The sequence below is a fragment of the Rhinatrema bivittatum genome, chromosome 1, assembly GCF_901001135.1.
Source record: "Rhinatrema bivittatum chromosome 1, aRhiBiv1.1, whole genome shotgun sequence".
Lineage (NCBI taxonomy): Eukaryota > Metazoa > Chordata > Amphibia > Gymnophiona > Rhinatrematidae > Rhinatrema > Rhinatrema bivittatum.
Genome location: NC_042615.1, coordinates 322,082,038 through 322,106,283, shown reverse-complemented (window position 1 = coordinate 322,106,283; position 24,246 = coordinate 322,082,038). Strand labels below are relative to the sequence as shown.

Genomic DNA, 24,246 nt, shown 5'->3' with positions numbered 1-24,246 from the left:
GTTGTGTAGGGCACGCTGCGGTGCAGTTCTCACCCAGAACTTTCACTTGATTCCTGAATCCTTGCTTGAAACTCCTGATTAATCCAAGTCCTCGCCTGAGGCTTCGTCTGCGTATCCAAGTCCTAGCCTGAGTCTTCATCTGAGCATCCAAGACAATGTCTGTGTCTTCATGTTCCTGTCCTCAGCCTCCGTCTGACTTCACACGCTCGTCATTCCCAAGTGGCGGGTCCAAAAGGGCTTCCAAGTTGCAGGAGGGCTATTCTTATGACCAGCATTGCGTTGCTGGGTCACACTGGTGCATGCAGATCCAGCAGAGGCCGGGCCCAGTCTCGTTCCAGTTCTGAATTCCATCGCTTGCCTTCAGTTCAGTCTTGCTCCTGTCCAGCCCATGCTCGGGCATGCCTCACCTGCCTCGGCACATCTTCGGAGTTCCTCTGAGGTCGAGACATGGCACAAAAACATACATTCTCCTTGGAAGTGGAATCGCTCCCCTAGCGCTTCCCAACAATACAAGTCTACAAAAACATGAAAAAACTTGATAAAGTAAATATAAATCAGTTATTTACTCTCTCTAATAAAAGACGAACTAGTGGGCACTCCATGAAGTTTGCAAGTAGCTCATTTAAAACAAATCAAAAAAATGTTTTGTTCGATCAGCACATAGTTAAGCTTGGAATTCATTGCCAGAGGATGTGGTTACAGCAGTTAGTCTAGCTGGGTTAAAAAAAAGTTTGAATAAGCTCCTAGAGGAAAAAAATACATAAACTACTATTAATTATTAAGCAATAGTAGCTTGAGATGTATTTAATATCTGGATTCTCACCAGGTTCTTGTGACTTGTATTGGCCACTGTTGGAAACAGGATATTGAGCTTGATGGACCCTTGGTCTGACCCTGTTTGGCAATTCTTATGTTCTTATCCTGAAAACCCAACTGGTTAGGTATGCCTCGAGGAGAAAATTGATAATCACTGGGCTATGGGAGTGAGGGCAAAATACATTCATGGATCAGTATCTGGTTCTAAGGAAGAAAACAGTGAGTGAGATGTAATGGCCAGTTCTCAGATTGGAAGGGGTATATAGTGGAATGACCAAAGATTATTACTAGGCCCAGTACTATTCGATTTGTTTATAATGATCTAGACAATGGGGAACAAGAGTGGTTGCAAAATATGCCAATGATACCAAACTATGGCCTAGATTCATCAAAATGCTACATGAATATTGCTCATGATAAGGAGTGTGGCTTTGATAATTTTAGTGTTACTATGGTGAGAGAGAGAGAGACTTTACAAGGCCTGCCTAATAGTCAACTATTTATATCACTATAGGAGGGTCAGCTAATAATGCTGACCCTCCTATAGTGGTAGTTTAGGGTTTTGTGGCCAGTTTGACATGCAGAGTGAGATGTAAGAACAGCACAGTACACCTCAGTGAAGATTTGATGTCATTTTAAGTGTGGAAGGTCTCACAAAGATGACATTTCTATATTGCTCTCTAACCCTAGCATGATGGAATCTATAACAGGGTACTATCAAGCTAGGGCGAGAGAATAAGGTAGAAATTTCATCTTTGTGAGAATTTCCTCACTCCAAATGACGTCAAATCTTCACTGAGGTGTATTGTACTGTTCATACTTCTCACTCTGCATGTCAAACTGGCCCCAAAACCCTAAACCACCACTAAAACCCTACCTCGCATTGATGAATGACTTTTAGTAAGCTCCTTAAAACATGAGTTGTTTGTGTAAACTTGTAGGGGGATCTTGAAAAACTGGGTATCCAATTAGCGCTTGATATTTCAAAGAAAGTGGTATTGTACAATATCTGCTGCTCTTCTGTAAGTCTGATTTAAAAGGTTTTTCTTTTCTTTTTATAATTAACATTGTACATCTGTGATTTTTTTTTCTTTATCCATTTAATTCAATTTCTAGCCTTTACATTTTATGTACATACAGGGAGGGTACTTTTATAACAACCCACCTGAAAATAGTCTGTGAATACTTTGTACCGGCCAACTTTATTTATTAGAACATAAGAACATAAGAAAATGCCATACTGGGTCAGACCAAGGGTCCATCAAGCCCAGCATCCTGGGCTTGATGGACCCTTGATGGCCAATCCAGGTCATAAGAACCTGGCAAGTACCCAAAAACTAAGTCTATTCCATGTTACCATTGCTAATGTCAGTGGCTATTCTCTAAGTGAACTTAATAGCAGGTAATGGACTTCTCCTCCAAGAACTTATCCAATCCTTTTTTAAACACAGCTATACTAACTGCACTGACCACATCCTCTGGTAAAAAATTTATTTATAAATACTTATTGATCACCTTCCTGATACGTATCTCTCAAGCCAATTTACAATACTTTTCATAGTACAAATAATAAATAAACAAACAAAAAAATCATATCACAGTAATATTCTTTAAAAATGATAAAAAAATTAGTTTGAAATTTGAAAGTGGACTTATGTGCTTTGAAAAGTCAATGGTTGTCTCAGCATAGATGTATTCAAACAGATGCAACTTTCTGTGTGCATATTTAAGCCCATGAATCTAAAAATTGAAAGTATGAATGTAAATGCTTTCCCCACGCCAAATTCACGCCACAAAATGCATTTTACTAGTGCAAATAAAAGTACACACATAAAGGGACTAGGCACAATCCCATAAATGATTTTCAAGTGCTAGTTACATGCATTAAGCAGGGTTTTATGCTCATAAATTGCTTTGAACATTAAGCCCAAAGGAGGACATTTTCTAAGCTATTTCTGTGCATAAAATTTAAAGCTCTGTTCACAGAAAAGTACACATGTAACCCACATTTGTAAATACTATTATGCAAAAAGTATTCCAGGGATGGAGTTGGGGGCAGAGTCAGCACTTATGTATGTGCATATTTCTTGATTCAAAAGTATGTGCATAAGTTTTCACACACAAGTTACAACCAATGAAGAAGAGGTTTAACTTTACATGAGGGAATCTCTGTAAGTGCCTTGCTGCTTACCTCAAATTTTGAAAGCAAACTTTTGTGCATATATTTACTTTGAAAATCCTTTTTAACAGGAGTGATTTTCAAAAAGATTTATATGCCACAAGCCTGATTTTCAAAAGCATGTACATGTTTAAAACCGGGTTTTACACATGTAAATGCACTTTACCCATGTAAGAGGGCTTTTGAAAATTGCTAAAATATATTCCATTTAATTATCAACAGGTTTATGGCATTGGCAGGCAAATGGCTTTGGAAAATTGCTACAATACTGTTACATTTACATTTGTAACTCCTTTGAAAATTCACCTGATAAAACTGGGTTTTATGCATGTAAATGAACTGTATACGTGTAAATGTATTTTCAAAACTGCTACTTTTTGGGGTGAATTTCAAAAGCCCGGCACACGCCAAAGCCAGGAGATGTGCGCAAAAGTCGGGCTGGTGTGCGCCACACAGATTTTAAAAGGGCCCCACATACACCCGTATCTCCCGGCATGCACACAAAATATTTTCATGAAAAAGGGGCAGGGTGTGGGCATGGTCTGGGTGGAGCGTGGGCACTGCAGGAGTTATGAATGAAACCAGCATGTAAACAGTGACGCGCACAAGTGCGCGCCAGTTTCCCCTACCACATAACTTTACTTCTGCTATGGATGCATGTAAGTCCTAAAACGAAAAAAAAAACAAAAAACTAAACTATTTGGCAGGGTTTTAAGGGTCAGGGCTAACAGGGTAGCATTGGCATGCATGTCTACTAAAATCCCCCTACTTACGAGGTAGAGGCAGCATTTGCGCACGACCATATAAAATAGTGCACATGTGTATGCGCGTACAGCCTATTTTATACCATGTGTGCATATACGCACATAGGTTATAATATGGCCGTGTCTTTTGGCATGAGCTAGCATACACACATGTATGTGCGCCCGCGCAGCTGTTTCCGTGTTACCGACTTTGCCTATATAACCCCTTATTTCATTGAATTTTCAAAAGGTTTTACTCATGTAAATGGACTACGTAGGCATAAATGGGCTTTCGGAAATCGCTACAATGTATGCTACTGCTTTTAGGCATGTAAATCCTTTAAAAAAAAAAAAAAAAGTACCTCTTTTGACTTTACAGTTATGCAGGGCGTTATAAAATTACCCTCCTAATAATTAACGATATTAATTTAGCCATTTAAGGAAATGGATTGTCCCAACCTTGGTAAGTTTTCAAAGAATGATACTGAATGTAAGTTTTTAATATTTGTGCTTTGTGTTTTGATCTGACTATTTTGTCTGTGCTTTAAGGGAATGCATTAAGCATGACTGAATGACTTTATTATAAATATGTATTAATAACAAACCCTACTTTTCCCATGAGCTTTCCTGCCCTCATCTTTGCTCCTGCTGTGATGAATTCTTTCCTGTCACCTCTCATTGATATTTTAAGGCATCTGTATGTGTGTGTGTGTGTGGGGGGGGGGGGGGGGCAGAGAGGCAGCTATAGTCTTTCTTTACAGTTCATTTCCCATATTGAGTCAAAGACAACATTTTCCCTTTTTATATCTTTTCCATTGCCTTGTCTTCTGTACCTTGCTGCTTACATTAACAACACCTGATAATATTTTAATAGATGCTTCTGTACTTTAAATATTGGCAATGCTTGGTAATAGGAGAGCAGTTGTCACCCCATCCTAGACCAATGTTTCTTTAATAAAGTTCAGGGATGCAGTAATTGTAATGCCAAGGAAGGAAAACAATGCAGAAGATGTATGAGTTTGGCATTTTAACATTTCTGAGCAGCAGATCTGGTACACCCATAAAATAATTAAGCTTGGAACCTTTCCTTGTTCACACCTTTACTGACAGACAAGACAGTGAGGGGCATAAAGCTTTGCTACACTAGATGCATCCCATATGACAAGGAAGCAAAATCTGAACTTCGTCACGTCACTGAGTACTGAGCTGTAACAACTGCAGCAAACCTGTTGGGAATTTGTTGCTTGCTGGTTTTTTGTTTTTTTTTTATCTGTGACCTCTCCCTGAGCTGCTAAAAATCCAGTTCCAATTTTCTTGCAGAACTCAAACCTCTACATATATGATACCGTTCTACTGCTGGCCCACGCTTTTCATAAGATACTAGAGGACCGCAAATGGCACAGCATGGCCAGTCTGACCTGTATCAGGAAGAACTCCAAGCCCTGGCAAGGAGGCCGATCCATGCTGGAAACTGTGAAGAAGGTATCTTTTATGTCATATGTCATTTTTAGTACTTTCCAAAGGGAGAGAAAAAAAAGTGATGTTGGCCAATTAGAAGGGAGCATTAATCTTGCTAATAGCCAGGGCTGTCAGAAAGTCCATAGCATGAGTCTGAGAATTATATTCCAACTGAGAATCCTATTAAATTGTCGTACAAGTGTCAAAGTATTCATCTTTTTTTAATTTTTAGAAAAATAAGAATTTATTTACAGTCAAATTGTTACACCAGTGAGAACTCAGCTATTTTTATTTATAGGATAGAATTTTGAACTTCCTTAGATAAAATTTCCTGGATTTATATTGAGCCCAGCACACCTTAGTACTAATTTGACAGTGCTAGAATGCACTGCAACAACACTGCAAATTGTTCACGGTGTCTCCTCAGTTATGAACTAAAAACTAAGGGCCAGATTTTCTAATATACGTGCGGGCGTGGATTTGTGCGCGCAACCCGGCACGCACATATCTACGCCCAATTTTATAACATGTGCGTGCAGCTGCGCACATGTTATAAAATCCGGGGTTGGTGCGTGCAACGGGGTGCACACTTGTGCACCTTGCGCACGCCGAGCCCTAGGGGAGCTCCGATGGCTTTCCCCATTCCCTCCGAGGCCACTCCGAAATTGGAGCGGCCTCGGAGGGAACTTTCCTTCTGCCACCCGCACCTTCCCCTCCCTTCCCCTATCTAACCCCGCCCCCCCAGCCCTACCTAAATCCCCCCCTACCTTTATTTCTTTATTTACGCCTGCTTCTGGGCAGGTGTAGGTTGCGTGCGCCGGCATGACCGCTGTGCCGGAGGCCTTGGACCCGCCCCGCCCACTCCCCACCCATTTTTTCAAGCCCCGGGACATACACGCATCCCGGGGCTTGCATGCGTCGCCAAGCCTATGGAAAATAGGCTTGGGGCGCGCAGGAGGGTTTTAAAAGGGTTACGCGTGTAACCCTTTTAAAATCCGCCCCTAAGGAATGGGAAATAAGTCTAATCATTTTGTTTGACTTTTCTTTTTTAACTGAAAATGAATTATCTAAAAACAAATGCTGTTACTGTTTACTTTAATCTCAATGTCCCTCCAGCTCCTATCCTGTTATTGTTTTATTAAGTTTGGCATTCATATTTATACTAGCAGGAGAGCCTGGCAAAGATGATGGGGAGAAAAGGCATTTCTGTGTGTACATTCACTGCCCTGTTCATCTCCCTGCCCCAGGAATGCGCTTTTTCTCAGCGGTTGAAAATACATACATTGTTACACAGCAATGAGATGTACATGCTCTGTGAGCAGGGAGCCTCATTGTCACGCTTTAATTTCATTTTCTACCAGGAATTTATCAGTTTTTATTACAGCAAGATCATAAATGATATTGACCTGCAAAACATAATGAGTCATTTTTTGTCATTTACTGCTCCCATTTTTATTTTTGCTGTAATAAACATTGATGCATTCCTGGGTAAAATAAAGTAAAACCTGAAAATGAAGATTCCCATCTCTGAGGCAGCATGTGTACATCTCTTAGTAGTTAAAAGCACATGCACAGAAGCTCGGTAAGGTTGAGAAAACTGTTTTATATGCGGAAACATGGTGTTACCCACGTGAAACACATGGAAAACTGTCTATATGTGTCCCATGAGAAAATCATTTCTATTATATTACATACTCACTTAAAGTTGTTAAAAGATAATTCATGGTGGAATACCGAGAGTTAGACCCTAAGGCAACAAAATCAGTGAGTAAATGTCCCAAAAGGTCAGCACAAATATGGTATTGGGAGCATAACACCAAGAATGACCAACACAGAAATGTTGCAAATTATATAGAGAGAAATATTTCATGTAAACCAAAAGGAAGCAAAATAAAATAAAATAAAACCCTGACATTATTCCAGGGGTGAAAGTTAAATCTGTAATGAGTGAAATCAGAATTGTAGACTCATTTGCAGTAGGCAGGTATAACACTAGAGATGTGTCTCTCCTGCCAAATTCTGTGCTCTCGAAAGAATGCAGAGAACAGGTTGAAAAGAGTGACTTGATATAATTTTTCCACTATACATTAGTGATAGAGGATACATTTTTAACTGAATGCATGTAATGTGGATCTACAGTTTGAGAGATGTTTGCAAAGTAATTTTCGTGGAAATAGGATTTTGACCGATATGCAGGTGAAACTTATGCACGTATAGGAAGCATGCATGTAAGCTTACATGCATTGAGCAGAGGCATTTCTGATAACAGGGTTTGCACTTGCAGGCATAGAGGTGAATTTTAAAAGCCTGGCGTGCACATTAGTGGATGCGCGACTAAGTTGGGCTTCTTCGTGCCAAATGGCTTTTAAAAGCTGCCGAGATACGCGTATATCTCCAGCAGCAGGCACATCTCCAAAGTTTTCAAAACAAGGAGTGGCATGGACGTGATCTAGATGAGGCATGGTCGTTTCAGGACATGGACTGGGCTGTGAGCATAAATACTTACCCAACCTGGTGCGCACCAAGGCCTCTTGCTATGGATAATGAGTAAGTTAAAAATGAAAGAAAACTAGGTAGATCTTCAGAGTTTTAAAGACTAACTGGGGGGGGGGGGGGGAGTAAAGGCCTTTAAACTAGGAGGGTTTGGAGAACCTATCTCTTAACTGGGGGAACTGGGGCCAAACTGGTAAAGCTGGGAATAGCATCAGCATGCGCCCCTTTTAAAATCCCCCTATTTACATGGTACAAGTGGAATTTGGTACACATGTGTGCCCACTTAAAATTTGACACACGAGCACGTGACCAAGCTGTTTTATAACATGCACGTGTAAACCCCTATATCAGTATTAGGGGCAAATTGGTGCAGGGGACACCTCAGTCCCGGAGCTGAGTCTCAGTTTCTCTAGCACTAGTCCTTCCAACCCAAGGGCATGGATTCTCTTGATGGGGGGAGGCTTAACTTCCTGGGCCCCCAGTTAGTACTCACTGTCCATTGACTCACAGGGTAGGCACCTTCCTTCAGGATAAAGAATAAGCAGGACACTACTGGGCGGATTTTAAAAGGGTTACACGCATATAACCGCTCCTGAGAGCACCGAGCCTATTTTGCATAGGCTCAGTGACGCGCACATGTCCCAGGGCTTGAAAAAAGGGGTAGGGGTGGGCAGGGCAGTCCAGGGGTGGGGTGGGGCGGGACCAAGGCCTCCAGCACAGTGACCGTGCCGGGGGATCACGCGACGGCATTTGGCCGGCAAGCACAACCTACTAAACAAAGGTCGGGGGGGGGGGTTAGAGAGGGCTGGGGGACGGGTTAGGTAGGGGAAGGGAGGGGAAGGTAGGGGGGATGGAAGGAAAGTTCCCTCTGAGGCCGCTCTGAGGGGCTCCCCTAGGACTCGGCATGCATGTTATAAAATTGGGCATATATTTGTGTGCGCCAGGTTGCACGCACAAGTCTACGCCCGCGCGTATCTATTAAAATTTGGCCCTATAGGTGGTGTTCAAATAAAATTTACTGTAACAAAAATAACTGCACAGTCCCATCAAAATATAAAGTACATGAATCTTCAGAATACCACAAAAGTTCAAAGTGCTTGTTCTCACTTCATTATTCTCTGAGCCAGTAATCCCTATTGGGTAGGGACAAACTTAACATCCACAGCCTGAGTGACTAAACATGGGCTTCTGGATACAAAGGCCAGGTCTCAGTCTCTCTAACAGTAATCAGAACTCCTTAGACCTTGGATGGCAAAGACCAAAAACTTTCAAAACTGCAACAAACTGCTTCTTTCAAAAAACGTCTTTTCTCCAAGCATGTGCAGAAGCCACCCCACTTCAACTGGGTGAAGGCCAGCAATGCACACAGATTCTTTTCCCTCAGGCAGGGGGTTCCCTCCTGAAACTGGTAGAAAATCCAACAGCAGCAGCAAAAAAATCTCTTTTCCAAAAAATGAATCTCCACTAAACCTCCTTTCCTTTTTCTTCTCCAGGCCAGGGAGGGCCTAGCAAGGGACCACAGCCAAAAACACTCCTAACACCTACTCAGCTCCAACACCTTCTGCTTTCTGCACATGCTCAGCTACAATATATAGGGCCAAGCTGACCAATTGGATCGAAGAAGAGCGCTCAATGTCATCTACTTTGATTTTAGCAAAACATTTGATACGGTCCCGCACAAGAGGCTTGTGAATAAAACGAGAAGCTTGGGTGTGAATGCCAAGGTGGTGGCCTGGATAGCAAACTGGTTGAAGGACAGAATACAATGTGTTATGTTAAATGGAACTTACTCTAAAGAGAGAGCGGTGATGAGCGGAGTGCCGCAAGGGTCAGTGTTGGGACCGGTCCTGTTCAATATCTTTGTGAGCGACATCGCAGATGGGATAGAAGGTAAGGTTTGTCTATTTGCGGATGATACTAAGATCTGCAACAGAGTGGACATGCCAGAAGGAGTGGAGAGAATGAGACAGGATTTAAGGAAGCTCGAAGACTGGTCAAAGTTATGGCAGCTGAGTTTCAATACCAAGAAGTGCAGAGTCATGCATATGGGCTGTGGAAATCCGAAAGAATAGTATTCAATGGGGTGTGAAAGGCTGATGTGCAACTAGCAGGAGAGAAACCTGGGGGCGATAGTGTCTAATGATCTGAAGTCGGCAAAATAGTGTGACAAGTTGATAGCTAAAGCCAGAAGAATGCTGGGCTGCATAGAGAGAGAAATTTCAAGTAAGAAAAGGGAAGTAATTATCCCCTTGTACAGGTCCTTGGTGAGGCCTCACCTGGAGTACTGTGCTCAGTTCTGGAGACCGTATCTCCGAAGGGACAGAGACAGGATGGAGGTGGTCCAGAGAAGGATGAACAAAAAGGTGGATGGTCTTCATTGAATGACTTATGACGATAGACTGAAGAATCTAAATATGTATACCCTGGAGGAAAGGAGGAGCAGGGGTGATATGATACAGACATTCAGATACTTGAAAGGTTTTAATGATCCAAAGTCAATGACAAACCTTTTCCGTTGGAAAAAAATCAGCAGAAGCAGGGGTCATGTTTTAAAACTCCAGGGAGGAAGACTCAGAACCAATGTCAGGAAGTATTTCTTCATGGAGAGGTTGGTGGATGCATGGAACGCTCTTCTGGAGGAAGTGGTGAAGACCAAAACTGTGAAGGATTTCAAAGGGGTATGGCATAAACACTGTGGATCCATAAAGCCTGGAGGATGGGAATGAATAGAAGAAGTATGGGGGTGGCTTGCAGGAATGACGGCTACTATCTGGTGATTAATACCCTTATTCAATAAACATTCACACGGTTAATGAGACTCCAACATTGCTCTATGCTTCAATGGCAAGAGGAAATGTGGAAAAGAGGATTTGTATTCAGGCAACAACCAACAAGGTAGCACAATCTGGGTAAACAAATAAGCGTGGAAGTAGCTTGTTTGTTGCAGCAGTTACTACCCCAAACCAATTAAGCCTGAAACTTCACTTTCAATGCATATCCAGCGTAAATCTCTGCTTCAATGTTATCTCTGCTTCAACGGCAGGGGGGAATGAAGATAAGATGATTTATATTCAGACAACAATCAACAAGGACTGAATTGCACAGTCTGGGTAAACAAATTAGCGTGGGAGTAGCTTGCTTGTTGCGGTGGTTACTACCCCGAACCAATTTAAGCCTGTTACTTCACTTGGAAAGCATATCCAGCACAGCTCACTGCTTCAACAGCAGGGGAATGAAGAAAAGAGGATTTATATTCAGACAACAACAAAGGACTGAATTGCACAGTCTGGGTAAACAAATTAGCATGGGACTGGGAGTAGCGTGCTTATTGCGGCGGTTACTACCCCTAACAAATTAAGCCTGGTACTTCACTTTGAATGCATATCCAGCGCAGCTCACTGCTTCAATGGCAGGGGGAATGAAGAAATATAATTTACATCCAGCCAACATCCAACAAGGCATTGATCTGAGCAGTATGAGTATACAAACATTGGGGTAACTTGCTCAATACGATGTTTACTACCCTCAAATATTAAGCCTTATACTTCACTTTGATACAGCTCCAACACTGCTCTCTGCATCAATGGTGGGGTGGGGGGGAGGAGGAAATTAGAATCAAAAAGCTACCAATAAGGGCCCTGAACTCAGCAGTCGGAGTAACAGATAAGTTTGAGAAAATAAGTGTGAAAGCTTGCTGGGCAGACTGGATGGGCCTATTGGTGGTCTTCTGCTGTCATTTCTATGTTTCTAATCCCAGCTTCAGGAGAAGGAAACTTTTAGGGATGGTCTATAAAACTGCAAGTCCCTAGTGCTGGTGCAAACTAGGGAAAAACATACTAGCAATGGATCAGTGTACCCCTTACACATGCATATGCATGTGTATGTTATAAAATGTCCATGTCCCTGGGTGTAGGCTGATGTATGTGCACAAATGTGCACACATGATCCAGTTTGAAAATTACCATCTCACAGGTTCATTTAGGTGCCAGCGAGCGGGGAGGCCACCCTTCATCCTGGGCCCCCGCGAGAACTAAACAACAAACTGAATGGCAGGAAAAAAAAAAAAAGATACGAAACCAACAACCAACAGCAGGAGGTGAGAGAAATTGAATGACTGCGATCTATGACCATGCCCCCTCTGATGTCACTGGGAGCTCCGGCGATGGTTGAAGAGCGCCTCACCATCAGGCGCCGCACGCCGTGCATCACACGCCGAAGGGGCGTGACAAAGGGGCCCTCCCCCTCTGTGCACCCCTTCGTGCAACCCTTGTGCTTGTAAAAAAAAAAAAAAAACCTTTTATATTTTTCTTTTATTTAAACATTATTCCAATTCTTTACCTTTTCTTTTCGCTTGTTAATAATTTTAATTAGAAATGTTCTTTGTATTAGACTATGGAAATTTATTTCCTGCTATTCTGTTTAATGTAAACCGGTATGATTTACATCGGATGTAAGAATGTCGGTATATAAAAATTAAAAATAAATAAATAAATAAATTTAACAAATCACTTTAGGGCCTTATCATGAGCATTAGGGCACTAACGCCCACCTTAATGCCATAATGCATGCGATAAATAATGCACATATTGTTGCACGCTATCGCACAATTTAATGCCGAAAATAACTACACCTTTTTTCCTGGCATTATACTGTGCGTTATGCCCAAAATGGGATTTGCAAATAAAAATTGCAAATCCCATTTCAGGCAGGTGACTGGAGGGGGGAGAGGGGGTGGAGAGGGAGGGAGAGAGAAAAAGCCTCTGGGAAGGCACACATATTAGTCAACTTTTTATACCACTGTAAAAGGGGCAATTACTAACTCAGGGTGAAGTTTAGTTGGTGGCCTAGGTTTTGGAGGGCAATTTTACATGCACAGTCAGAGTTGTTAACAGCACAGAATACATCAGTGAAGATTCCGTGGCCTCCTAGGGCACGCGCACGCATGCTGCCTATGCTTATCTACACGCCATGGCGGGAACCTCGGGGGCGTCCCCACCATGATGTGTAGATAAGCGTAGGCAGCTTGTGCGCCCTAGGAGGCCACGGGAAGGAGCATGGCGGATGGGGACAGCACAACAGATGCAACAGCCCCACTAGAGTAGCACCTCTTTGCCCTAAATGACAGAAGGCCAGAACACAATCTCCCTCATCATACAAACACACTCTTCACTAAGTAACCTCAGCCTATATTTTCCATTGCTAGTGTATCATTCTATGGAAGAAGAGATGATGAGCAAGATTAGCAGGTAGAAATTGTTAGGGATGTACATTTGTTTGAAACAAATGGATAAAATTCAACAAATTATACTATTTTTGTTTCATTCGTAGACACCACACACACCCCCTCCCCCCCCCGAATTGAACTGTAGAGACAGCTAGATCCCTTGCATTGAAGGGGGAGATACCATCCCATCAGTACCTCCCCCAGAGGATATCTAGGATGGTTGGATCCCTGCCTAGAAGTGGAAGCTAGGAGCTTTTAGTTTGGAATTTGAGGAGTGAGGAGCTATTTTTGTTGTCCTGTCTGAATAAGGCCTCTTTATCCCACTTAGCAATTTTGTTAGAGGAGATTTCAGACAGGGCACTTGTTCCTGTCTGTGAGGATCTGCCTCCACTTTTGGAAGAGAGATTTGATTAAGATTTTGATCTGTTTTAGAGATTTGTGACTGTAGATGAGACCCTAGAACCCTCCTGCTGATGCCATTACCTGATACTAGAGGCCAGGGTTCGGACAACTTGTAGCCCCTGTCTAAGAAGAAAAGGAGCTGCAGTGTCAGTGTTCACCCCAAAGAAGATTTTTTGGTTTGTGAGGAGGTTTAGTACCACCTCTCCTCACCTTGGAACCGGGTAGTAAGATCTTGGTTCCATGTGCTAATACCAGAACTTTCTCACAGCGAGGTCACATTAATCCAGGGTTTAGAAAAAAAGGATAAAGATATTGAGGACTCTCCACTGGATCTCTACCCTCGTGGGACACTGGACACAGGCTTGGGTGAAGAGTATGTACCTCTGAAGACTCAGTAGAGGTTTTCTGTAAAAAAAAAAAGGTATCCTTCCACCTATAGAAGTTCCTTTGCCCACTAGGACAGTTTATTATGCACAGGAGTGGTAGCCTTATGCCATGGATCATGAGATTAAGAACACTTACACTGAAAAGGTTAGAAAACAAGGTCAGTGAAATAGACAGAGTAAAAACCACCCATCTGTATTTGAATGCAAATATCTACTGACTGGACACTTATTTTATTGTGGAAGAATCATAGTACATTTTATTTGAACACCCAAACTGTGTCCGGCCTGTTTGTCCCAGCAGCTCAGCATCATTAAGCATGAGAGAGATAGAAAGACACTGTTGCACACAACCATCTGAAAAGAAAGTCACACCACCTTCTGGGCCAAGAAGGATAATCTTTTCTCCCTACAGAAAAAGACTCACTCCTTGGGATACTGAGAATGGGGAAAGTTGCACTCAATTTAACCCCAGAAAGAAACAGTCAAAACCATTAAAAAATGGTGACAGAATGAAGGGTGCCAATGGATTTAAACAAAATATTTTCTTTGTTTATGTTTCCCATCCCATTCAAGTCTATGGCAGATTCAAGTCTATGGCTGTACTGAGCAAGCAGCAAGTGCAACCAGGTACTAACTGGTAACTATAGCAACCAACTCTTGCCTGTGTGGCATAGCAGCCTTGTCAGAGACTAGGTGGGATATGTTGACAAGGAGACTGTATAGAGTGCAAATCATGATGAAGAATCTTTTTAACTGGCCTATAGCTGTCATCTGGATCAAGTGATAATGATGTCCTCCTGCTAAAAAGGTCTGATCATGTGCAAAGAAATTTCATTTACTCTGTTGGTTTTGCAGAGAAAGATCTCTTTTCAGAACCTCTCCAAGAGTTAAATGAAAGCTTAAAAAAGTAGGTAGTATGAGTTTCCAAACATTGTTATGACCCGACATGGACAGCGCTTTAAAATTTAACTTCCTCAGTGTTGCACATCCCGGCCACGTGGGTGCCGCGACCAGGCCTGCTTACCTCGCACTGCCCTCAACTAGCTCCGGTCTCGCCACTGCTGCCAGCTCCCACCATCCCTGTCACTCACTATGGCCCTCTCCGGCTTCCTCCACGCCGCAGGCCTCGCAGCGGAGCTCCCGTTGGGGCTCCATATCTTCAGCTGCCTTGGCCCCACCCCTAGGCGTGTGCACGGCCAACGTACTCAGATTTAAAGGGCCAAGCGCGGGAAAACCGATGTGGGCACGGAGTGATGACATCACATGAAAACCCTATATATAGCGAGGTCCTGTCCCCAGGACCTCGCCTTGGCAATCGGGTCAACACAGTGGTATGGTAGTTTTCCTTATCCTGAATTCCAGTGTCTCCTTGTTCCAGTGTCTCCTTGTTCCTGAGTCTCTGTGTGTTCCTGTATCCTTACTCAGGTAGTACCTTTTTGGACTGATCTCTGGTACTGACCACTGCCTGCCTTACCATTCTCTTGTCTGCTGCCTGGAACTGACCACTGCCTGCCTGACCATTCTCTTTGTCTGCTGCCTGGAACTGACCACTGCCTGCTTGACCACTCTCTTTGTCTGCTGCCTGGAACTGACCCTCACTTGCCTTGACTATGCTCAGACTGACCTTGGTATTGACTCCTGCTTTGACTGACCACTTCTGGACTGATACTCTGTCTCTGACCCTTGCGCTTCACTCAGACAATTTCTTCTGGCCTACTGTGACTACCAGACCAACCTGCTTGGAATCTACCCATGGCCTTCACCTGACTAGACCCGCAGGCACTGCCTGCCTCACCCGGAGAACCTTCCTGAACTTTTACATCCCTGAGGTCTCCGGAACTTCCAGTTCAGGTCTGGTCCATCCTCTCTGCATCAGCCGCGCACCCTTGCTCGTGGTGGGCACACCCCTCCGCTATCTCTCCGGGAAACCCAGCTAAGCTGAGGCCCACCTAAGTCCAGGTGGTCCGGGTACCCAAGGGCTCAACCTGCGGAAACCCCGGACTGTTATTGGTGAAGCTCCAGCTAGCCTCTGCCTCCTCGTGTGCTCCGCCTCCTGGTGGCAGGCACTCTCTGGGTCCGACCAGAGGGCCGTACGAATCCTGCACCAGGCCAAGGGTCCACCTCCAGTGCAACACTCAGGGGCATACAAACTTCCAAATGCTGCACTCTTACTCCTAAATTATAAAACAACATTTAAGAGTAGGAGTAAGGCAGTTGGAATTTTATATAGTATGCCCCTAAGGAAGACAGATCTCAAAACATGGTCCATGTCAGGTCATAACATTGTTTGAAAACTCATGCTGCAAGATACATTCAAGTTTTATTTGCATTCAGAAAATATATATATTTTTAAAAAGTTGACAGATGGACTGTACATATACCTGTTTTGGTATACAATGATGATATAGTGGCATAACTGTTATTATCATGACGTTTTAGTAGCAATACTATGAGTATTTTCCCCACATGTATACACTGTTGACAAATAGAGTTAAAACATTGATGGCTTTGAGTGGTTAGGTATGCCTCCAGGACAGGGTTGGGAAATACTGCCTTAGGATATGTATATACTCTTGGGGCACTTTGCCTCTCTTGTGCTGCCTCTGGAAATTCATACCATTTTTATTTGTACCCTTTTGAAGCCTTGGGGAGTTCTTGACACTCACGCTGCCGTGTTTCTTTTCTGAGGATGCCTCAGAGAATTCCTGCCACAGTTGGCAGCATTTCCTCTCATTGCGGATCCTTGATGTTATTCACGCTGCTTTTCCTGCTACATTGAAATAGTCTTGAAGTGTTGGAGTTCTCTTCCCCCTTCTGATATTGCCTAGCTACAAGTTTCATTAGAAATGTTTAGAAAATCCCAGTTTTTAAGCTCAAAACAAGTTGCGTTGTTTCCTCCATTGATTTTAATGGGAAACAAACAATAGAAACAAATGAAATGAATAAACAATTTTTTTTTTAAATTTGAAATGAATGAAACAAATGAAGGCAACCTGCAAAATGAGTAAATGAACCAAAACAAAAATATCACTTCTCCACATCCCTAGCGATTGTATCACCACAAAGTGAATGATGCTTACCTATTATTAAATTGCTTTCCACTGTGAAGAAGTCCTAAAATTTGGAACATGATACGTAAGAATTGCTATTGATGAGGGACTATTTCAAATTAGGAAACTGGTAAAAACTTCATTCTCCACTATTGTCTTTTGTTAAAACTGTTTGCCTAGACTATCTTTAGTCTACTGTACTGCACCATTTGACTGACTCTAAAGCTGTTTTATTGTTAGGTTCTACAATTTTGAATTTATCTTAATTGTTAGGCCAGGCTATGCTGCTTTGGATCAGTAATGTCCTGATCTTTTGTATATGCAAACAGGTCTTGATCTTTATGATTGTGATTTCTAGTTATGTATTTGTGAAATGTATCTTGTTGAGTTTATGGGTTGTTACAAGGTTTCTTGGAGTTTCTGCAGGTAAAAGTATGCTCAGACTTCTATTTCATGAACGCTTTTACCTGCACTGAGCAGAGACGTTCCGAGGAGTGGACTCTGGCCAGGATTAGCATTTTCTACTCTGAAAAGTGTGCCATGCAAATTTTATTGGCAAAACTTCCCATACAAATTAGCAGGAATAACTTGTAAAGGGGAGTTTTGCCATGATCATTTTCAAAGCAAACCTAAGCATCTAAATTCACTTTGAATAATGGTGTAACTTTTGCACCTAAGAGCCCACAAATTTCTGGAGGCTGTTAGAAAATTATTCTCCCTATCTGTACTTAATATAAGATTGCAACTTATGTTTTATATATCTACTTTGAGCTTCTTGGAAAGGCAGCTTACATCCAAGGATAAATAGTGTCTCTCAATGTAATCCCAGTGCTTAGCTGTCTCACTGGCCAGACTTATGAATATTACTATCTAACTGTTGATGCTTTTACATACAGTTGTACTCTCTGTGGAAGACTTCAAAGAGCTATAGGGCTTTATAAAGAACCAAGGAACTATAAAATGTGCCCTCTTATTCTGTGTGCGCATAGCTGCTGGGAAAAGGTCAAGCACAATCACCAAATCTCAGCTAAAAAGAGTTTTGCAATATAAGACTGTGTAATGTGCAAAACAGTTATGGACTATTTGGTATTTGAGTTCCAGGTGTGTTATTAAAGTATGCAATGATGCAGCAAACAGAAAATTGACTAGTTACCCATGCAATCCAGACATGAACTAGCATACACTTATGAGTTGTGTTTTCATTCTGATTGATTCCATTCTTCTGAGAATCACAATCAATTATATTCTCAGGGTTGGTTGTTTTCCTTGTCGCCATTTCCAATGCTTTTTCAACCAAATGCAATGAAGGAAAATTCAAATGTTTGCCTGTTTAAATAACTGACATTAAAATGATAGATTGTTGTTGTGAATGTTTTAAATGATCAATATTGCACTAAAGTATGCAGTATTGAAACTTAATAGGGTTCAAAATGCCATTTAATAATAGTATCCTTTTTTTTTTTTGTATTGCTTGTATTTTCCTAAACATTTAGAAGTCAGATATCAAGTTTATTTTGCAGTTCCAAGCATACTTCTGTTTTTCTTCAGGAACTAGAGTACAAAATTGTGGCTTTGTTAGATTCAAGGCATGATTTATAGAGATATGCATGAAAAAATATTTGGTTTGGTTCAGATTTTTGGTTTTCATTCAGCTCATTTGTTTACGATCAGAAGTTTATTTTATTCAGGTCATTAGTTTCATTAATTTCAATTAAAGTCAATAGGGAAAACAATGCATCCTGTTTTTGAGCCTAACAGGGATTTCCATCCAAGTTTTATGGAACTTGTTGGATGGCACCAGCATCCCAAAACAGCATGAGTAGCATGAACACTCCATGGCTCCCAAAAAGGGGCAAAGATCATGAAAAATCATCAGTACCCCAAAGCATAGAGTAAGGTGTATGAGGGAAAGCACAGTGGTATGAAGACCTGAAAGCACAGAGTGAGGATTAAGTATTAATAGGTGTGTGCAGCCAAGAAAATGTTTCATTTTTTGTTTTGCTTTACTCCAATTTCATTTTTGTTTGTTTTTTTCATTTAACGTGCACTATTTATTTCAGTGCATGCTAAGTCCCTTTTAGTGTGCACTATTTCTATATAGTACACAGTAGATTTTTTGTGCACATAAAAGAAATTAATGCACACTATAAAAATGAATATGCTCTAATGAATGAAACATATCAATGTAAAATCAATGTACAATCTACTATAGATTCAAACTCAGTAATTTTTATTACAAACAGAGCACAGTAAACTGATGATCCTTGCTGAATTTTTACATAATAACTAAGGGGTAGATTTTGAAAGGTACGTGCGCACGTCCATGTGCGTGTGCTTCCCGGTGCACACACATGGATGTGGCGATTTTATAACATGTGCACGCTGGCGTGCGCATGTTATAAAATCATTGGGATGCACGCAAGGGGGGAACATTAATGCCAACTTCCTGTGGTGATGCATCCTGGCCTTCCCTAGTTCTCTCCCAGTCCGCTCCAATTAAGGAGCGGACTGGGAGGGAACTTCCCTACCCTCTACCCTAACCTCCCTTCCCCTTGGCCTCTCCTCCCCAACCCCTAAATCCATTTTTTTGTGTTACCTTTGTTGAGCAACTTACTTCAGCTCCTGAGCTGAAGTAAGTTGCACACGCCAGCAGCCGGCCAGCGTGCAAGGCTCCAGGACTGTGCCCATTTGATTTGGATGACTTAAACTGAACCAAAAATCAACTCATTCAGATCTAATTTCACACTTGGAATATCTGAATGCACATCCCTAATGGTTTATCACTCCCAAATATATTAACCCTAATCAAAGGTTAAGGAAGGACATTTATTCTAAAAGGTGAATAAATTGTATGGTTTTGTTTCTAAAACATTGCCCTTGTAGGTGTGTTTGTCACTGACTCAACAGTACACAGTGCCACCAACTCTTATTTGATTTCTTCTCAGTACACAACACTGCAAAGTTTCATTTATTGTAATTATTACAAATGATTTGGCATCTGCACTTGAAAATCTGGTGAGGTCCAAGCAGACCCCTAAAAGGAGTTTAAGTGTTCTCTCACTTGAATTAGTTTTTCAATAAGAGGTTAACTTGCTTAATACACATATTCTGTTCATATGCTTCTGGCTCCATAGATGATTCAATATGTTTTTTTCTTCAAGACTTATGGACAGCGTGTATCCAAAGTTCACTATAATCCTGGTTTTGTTATGCTGTACTTAAAAGGAAAGGGGTGAATTTTCAATGAGTTTTACATGCACAAGTTAACATATAAGCGTGTAAATAGCATCGACTCACATACATGCTATTTTATAAACTTCATACATATACTCTTATTTTTCCTTTCATGCACACATATACAAGCAGAAAAAGAGGGCAGGCTAAGGTTGTTTAGGGTAGAGCCAACATTTATACACATGACTTGCTATTTTAAAAGATGTATGCACATATAAGTCTGGATTTTAAAAGGTCCGCGTGTGTAACATCGGGAGTTTACGCGCATGACCGGGTCTTGCATGTGCTGTGCGCATTTTAAAATGGGCCTGGCCATGCATGTAAAGCACGGTACGCGCACAAGTGCCGGGCCTCTCTAAAGGGGCAGGCTGGGGGCGGGGGAGGGGCGGGCCAACGCCATTGTACACTGTCCCAATGACTCGCATGCAGGCAGCTGGTCGGCACGCACAGCTTACTTCAGCTCTGGCCCTGAAGTAAGTTAAAAAAACAAACAAAGAAAAAAGGATAGATAGGAAGGGTATAGGGGTGGGGAGGAGAAGGGAAGAGGGAGAGAGTTTAGGTAGGGGGGTAGGGAAGTTCCTTCCTAGTCCACTCTTTAATTAGAGGGAACGGGGAAGGCTCAATTTTGTCACCACGCATGATTTACTATAATTCCCCCCTTGCACACGCCGTCCATACTTGCACGCACGGATTATAAAGTCCGTGTGTCCGTATGTGCGCGCCGGGAACCGCGTGCATCTTTTTAAATCTACCTCATATTTTACAACGTACTTGTGTAATTTTACACCCGCTAATTATCTTGTGTAAGTGATATTATACTTGTTATTGTTTACTATCTGCCAGCTGGGAGGTCTGGATGAACAGGGGCAGGTCAGGCTGAAGGACCAGGAGGGTCTCATTGAGCTGAAGGGGGACAGGATGACCTGGTGGAGTAACTGGTGAAACTGGTAATGACAATTACACATGCATCCTTTAAAATATACCGACCTAAGTCATGTAAATCAAGATTTTCATGATTAAGTCATACTTTGTGCATAAAATATACTCATGTATATTTTGTAAATAGGGAGAAAAAGTATAAGGTGAATTTTAAAAGCCTGGTGCATGCCAAAATCGGGAGATACATAAATATGTTGGGCCAGCACGCACTGAGCAGATTTTAAAAGACGCCCAGATACGCACAAATCTCACACTGCATGCACACAATTTGTTTTCTAAAAAAAGTGGCGGGGTCTGGACAGGGCATGGGTGTTCCTGGATTTCTCAGTGAAATCAGTACGCTAATACTTACACGCACAAGCAAGTACTGGGGTCCCCTACTGTGTAGTTTTACTTCTGCTTTGGATGCCGTGTAAGACATAAAACAAAAACTTACAGGCATTGCAGCAGGATTTCAAGGGTTAGGGTTTACAGGGGAAAAGGGAGGCTATTAAACTAGCAGTTAAGCTAGCCTGGGCAAACTGGGAACAAACTGGTGAAACTGGCAATGGTGTGTGGACACATGCCCCTTTAAAAATCCCCCCACTTATATGGTGGAAGTGACATTTGTGCGCACATTAATGTGGCCACTTAAAATTGCGCACACAGCCTATTTTATAACATTTGTGCATATTTGTGCATATGTTCTAAAATAACCATGTCCATGGGCGTGAGCTGGCAAATGTGTGTACATCTGTGTTCATGTGCCTGTTTAAAAGTTACCATCCCTGTGCATTAATGCATTGAGATTAATGAAATACTCACGTTCAATTTATTGGATGTATTCATGCAGAAGCATATATACTAGGGATGTGAATCGGGTGCCCGATCATTCCCACTTTCGGGTTCGTCTGGCCGTGGGAAAATCTCATTTTTCCGCGGATCGACTTTTTTTTCGTGAAAACTCGGTTTTCGGCTTAGTGCACGCTAACAGTAACTTCTAAGTTGGAGAAAATCACTATGCTGCTTACCAGCCATATGGGAGGGAAATTTTCACTTCCCCTAAACCATAAAGAAGGAAGAATTGACAAAATACAATTGAAATTTACTTTATCACCCAAATTAATTTAATGGAAGCTAACATCACAAATTTATTAAGAACTGGTTTTGTAACATCAATTTGTGGATATAAATTCAAATTGTGAATAATAAGAACTATAAAGAACCTTGATCAATTTCATCATTTATTAGTAAATGTTTGTTGGAAACAATCCAATACTTCCAGCATGATTATTGATGCTGTGATCATTTGTGCTGTTTACAATAACTCTACAGTAGGATTTACTAAATGCAATGCACAGGGCCTTGAAGATTATTGTCCCCTTCATTCAGGGAGTCTTAGAAACTCAGGTAAAATAACAACATGAGAAGATTTAAGTTTAAGAGACTGGGTGATGCATCAAGCCATGGTAGCGCTCTAATGCACGTTAAACAGAATATATCGTGTGATATACACTGTTTATCACACTATAGAGCACTAATGTGGTGATTATGCATGATATATGACATAATTTATATAGCCCTGCCAAGGTCCCCTCCCCTATTACAATGACCTGCTTTCCATGTGATTTGCATGCATAAATAATTCAAATGCATGCTAAGAAGGTCATGAATAGCCAATTCTATACCGTATTAATATTTTTTGCAGCCAACTGAGTAAGTGGTCAACTGTGATAAAATAACACTTCCTGGGAGTTTGAGAAATGTAATATAGGAGCCCTGGGACACTCACACAGATCCTGAGTTTCCTGTGTTACATTTAATGTGCCAAGTAAAGTGATAAAAAATGGTCACAGCTACAATAAAGGTTGAGTGGCATTCAGGACTGACCACCGACTCTTCCCAGGCCATCACTCAAGGTGGCCTTGACTCCTTAAATTAAAAAAAATATATATTACTATTTCACATGCAGTGACAGCCCCTCCACCTCCCCAAATGTTAAAATAAAAGTCACTGGGGTTTAGAGTTACTCCCCACCCCAATAATAAAAGAACCTCATTAGTTATGCTGTACTTTCCTGAGCTCCCCCTCCCCCCCCAAAAGTATAAGTAAAACTCATTGGGTTTCTGTGGAGGTACCACCTCCCCAAATGTAAAATAAACCCTCATTGGTCTTCAGGGAGACCCCCACCCGACTCCTGAACCATAAAAGTTAGATGAATGTCCCACAATGGGGCTGGTGCACTCCCTAGCAACAGGCCCACTCAATGCCATTTTTCAATATGGTGCCAACCTGTCCTTGCACCTATCATATGACTGGGGAAAGGTCTGGGGATTGGACTTAGGCCACGTATCCTAAGTACAATGCCCAGACCTTGCCCCAGTTACATGACAGGGGAAAGGTCTAGTCAGAGCTATTTTGAAAAATGGCATCAACTGGCCAAGGTTCTAGGGGTCACCCTGGCCCCATTATGGGACCTTCATCTAATTTTTAAGGTTCGGGATGGGGTAGGGTTTCTGGAGTAGGGTGACTTCCTGAACACCAAAGACTTTTATTCTTACCTTTGGGGGGTGGGCGGGGGGGAAGGCCTATTGCCATTTGTGAAGTGGACTATTTTTTTTCATTTTGAGGATTCGGGGCCACCTTGAATGGAGGCCCGGGTTGAGCCATGGGTCAGCCCTGACCCCCACTCAACCATTGTTTGCTGCACCAATTTTTTGTTTTTTAGCAATGCCCTTTAAGATGATGGCAGTCCCTTTAGGTTGGGGTCATCATCACACTTAAAGGACCACAATCCATATTCTTTTGTCCCATGGTGTTTGGCTGCAAGACAAAAGATTCAATGCACCATAAAGCAAAAATGTTTTTCAGGTGAGGGGCCTCACTATTGCGGTGACTCTTGCAATAATAGTACCCTTCCCATAAAAAAAAAAACATTGCAGTTTAGCACCTCTAAGTGTGAGTTGAGGTATGGTTCCCGGGATCTTTATCCGGGACTATCAACGCACATGTTACACATGAATGCCACAAAACCCTGTAAGAAATGTCTATATGCAAAGGGGGGTAGATTTTAAATGGGTTACGCATATAAGTTTTGCACGTAACCCTTTCAAAACCCCCCTGCATGCGCCGAGCCTATTTTGTATAGGCTCGGCGGCGCGTGCAAGTCCCGGGGCTTTCCTGGAGGGCGTGCTGGGGGTGTGTCGTGGGGGGCGTGTCATCCGGGGGCGTGGCCGCGGGTGAGGTTCCGGCCTGGGGGTGTTTTGGGGGCGTGGCTAAGGCCTCGAAATCGCTCCCGGGCCGGGGAATCATGCGGCGATGGCCGGCCAGCACGCACGAGTTA

General features: G+C 42.2%; 1 protein-coding gene across 1 annotated transcript in view; it reads left to right on the top strand.

The window, feature by feature from the left end:
* The window catches only part of GRID2 (glutamate ionotropic receptor delta type subunit 2), a 2,300,191-nt gene that overhangs the window by 1,261,750 nt on the left and 1,014,195 nt on the right, over nt 1–24,246 (top strand). The window contains exon 7 of the mRNA XM_029609341.1: nt 5,059–5,220. Coding sequence (XP_029465201.1) covers nt 5,059–5,220 — 162 coding nt within the window. The remainder of the gene's footprint in view (nt 1–5,058; nt 5,221–24,246) is intronic.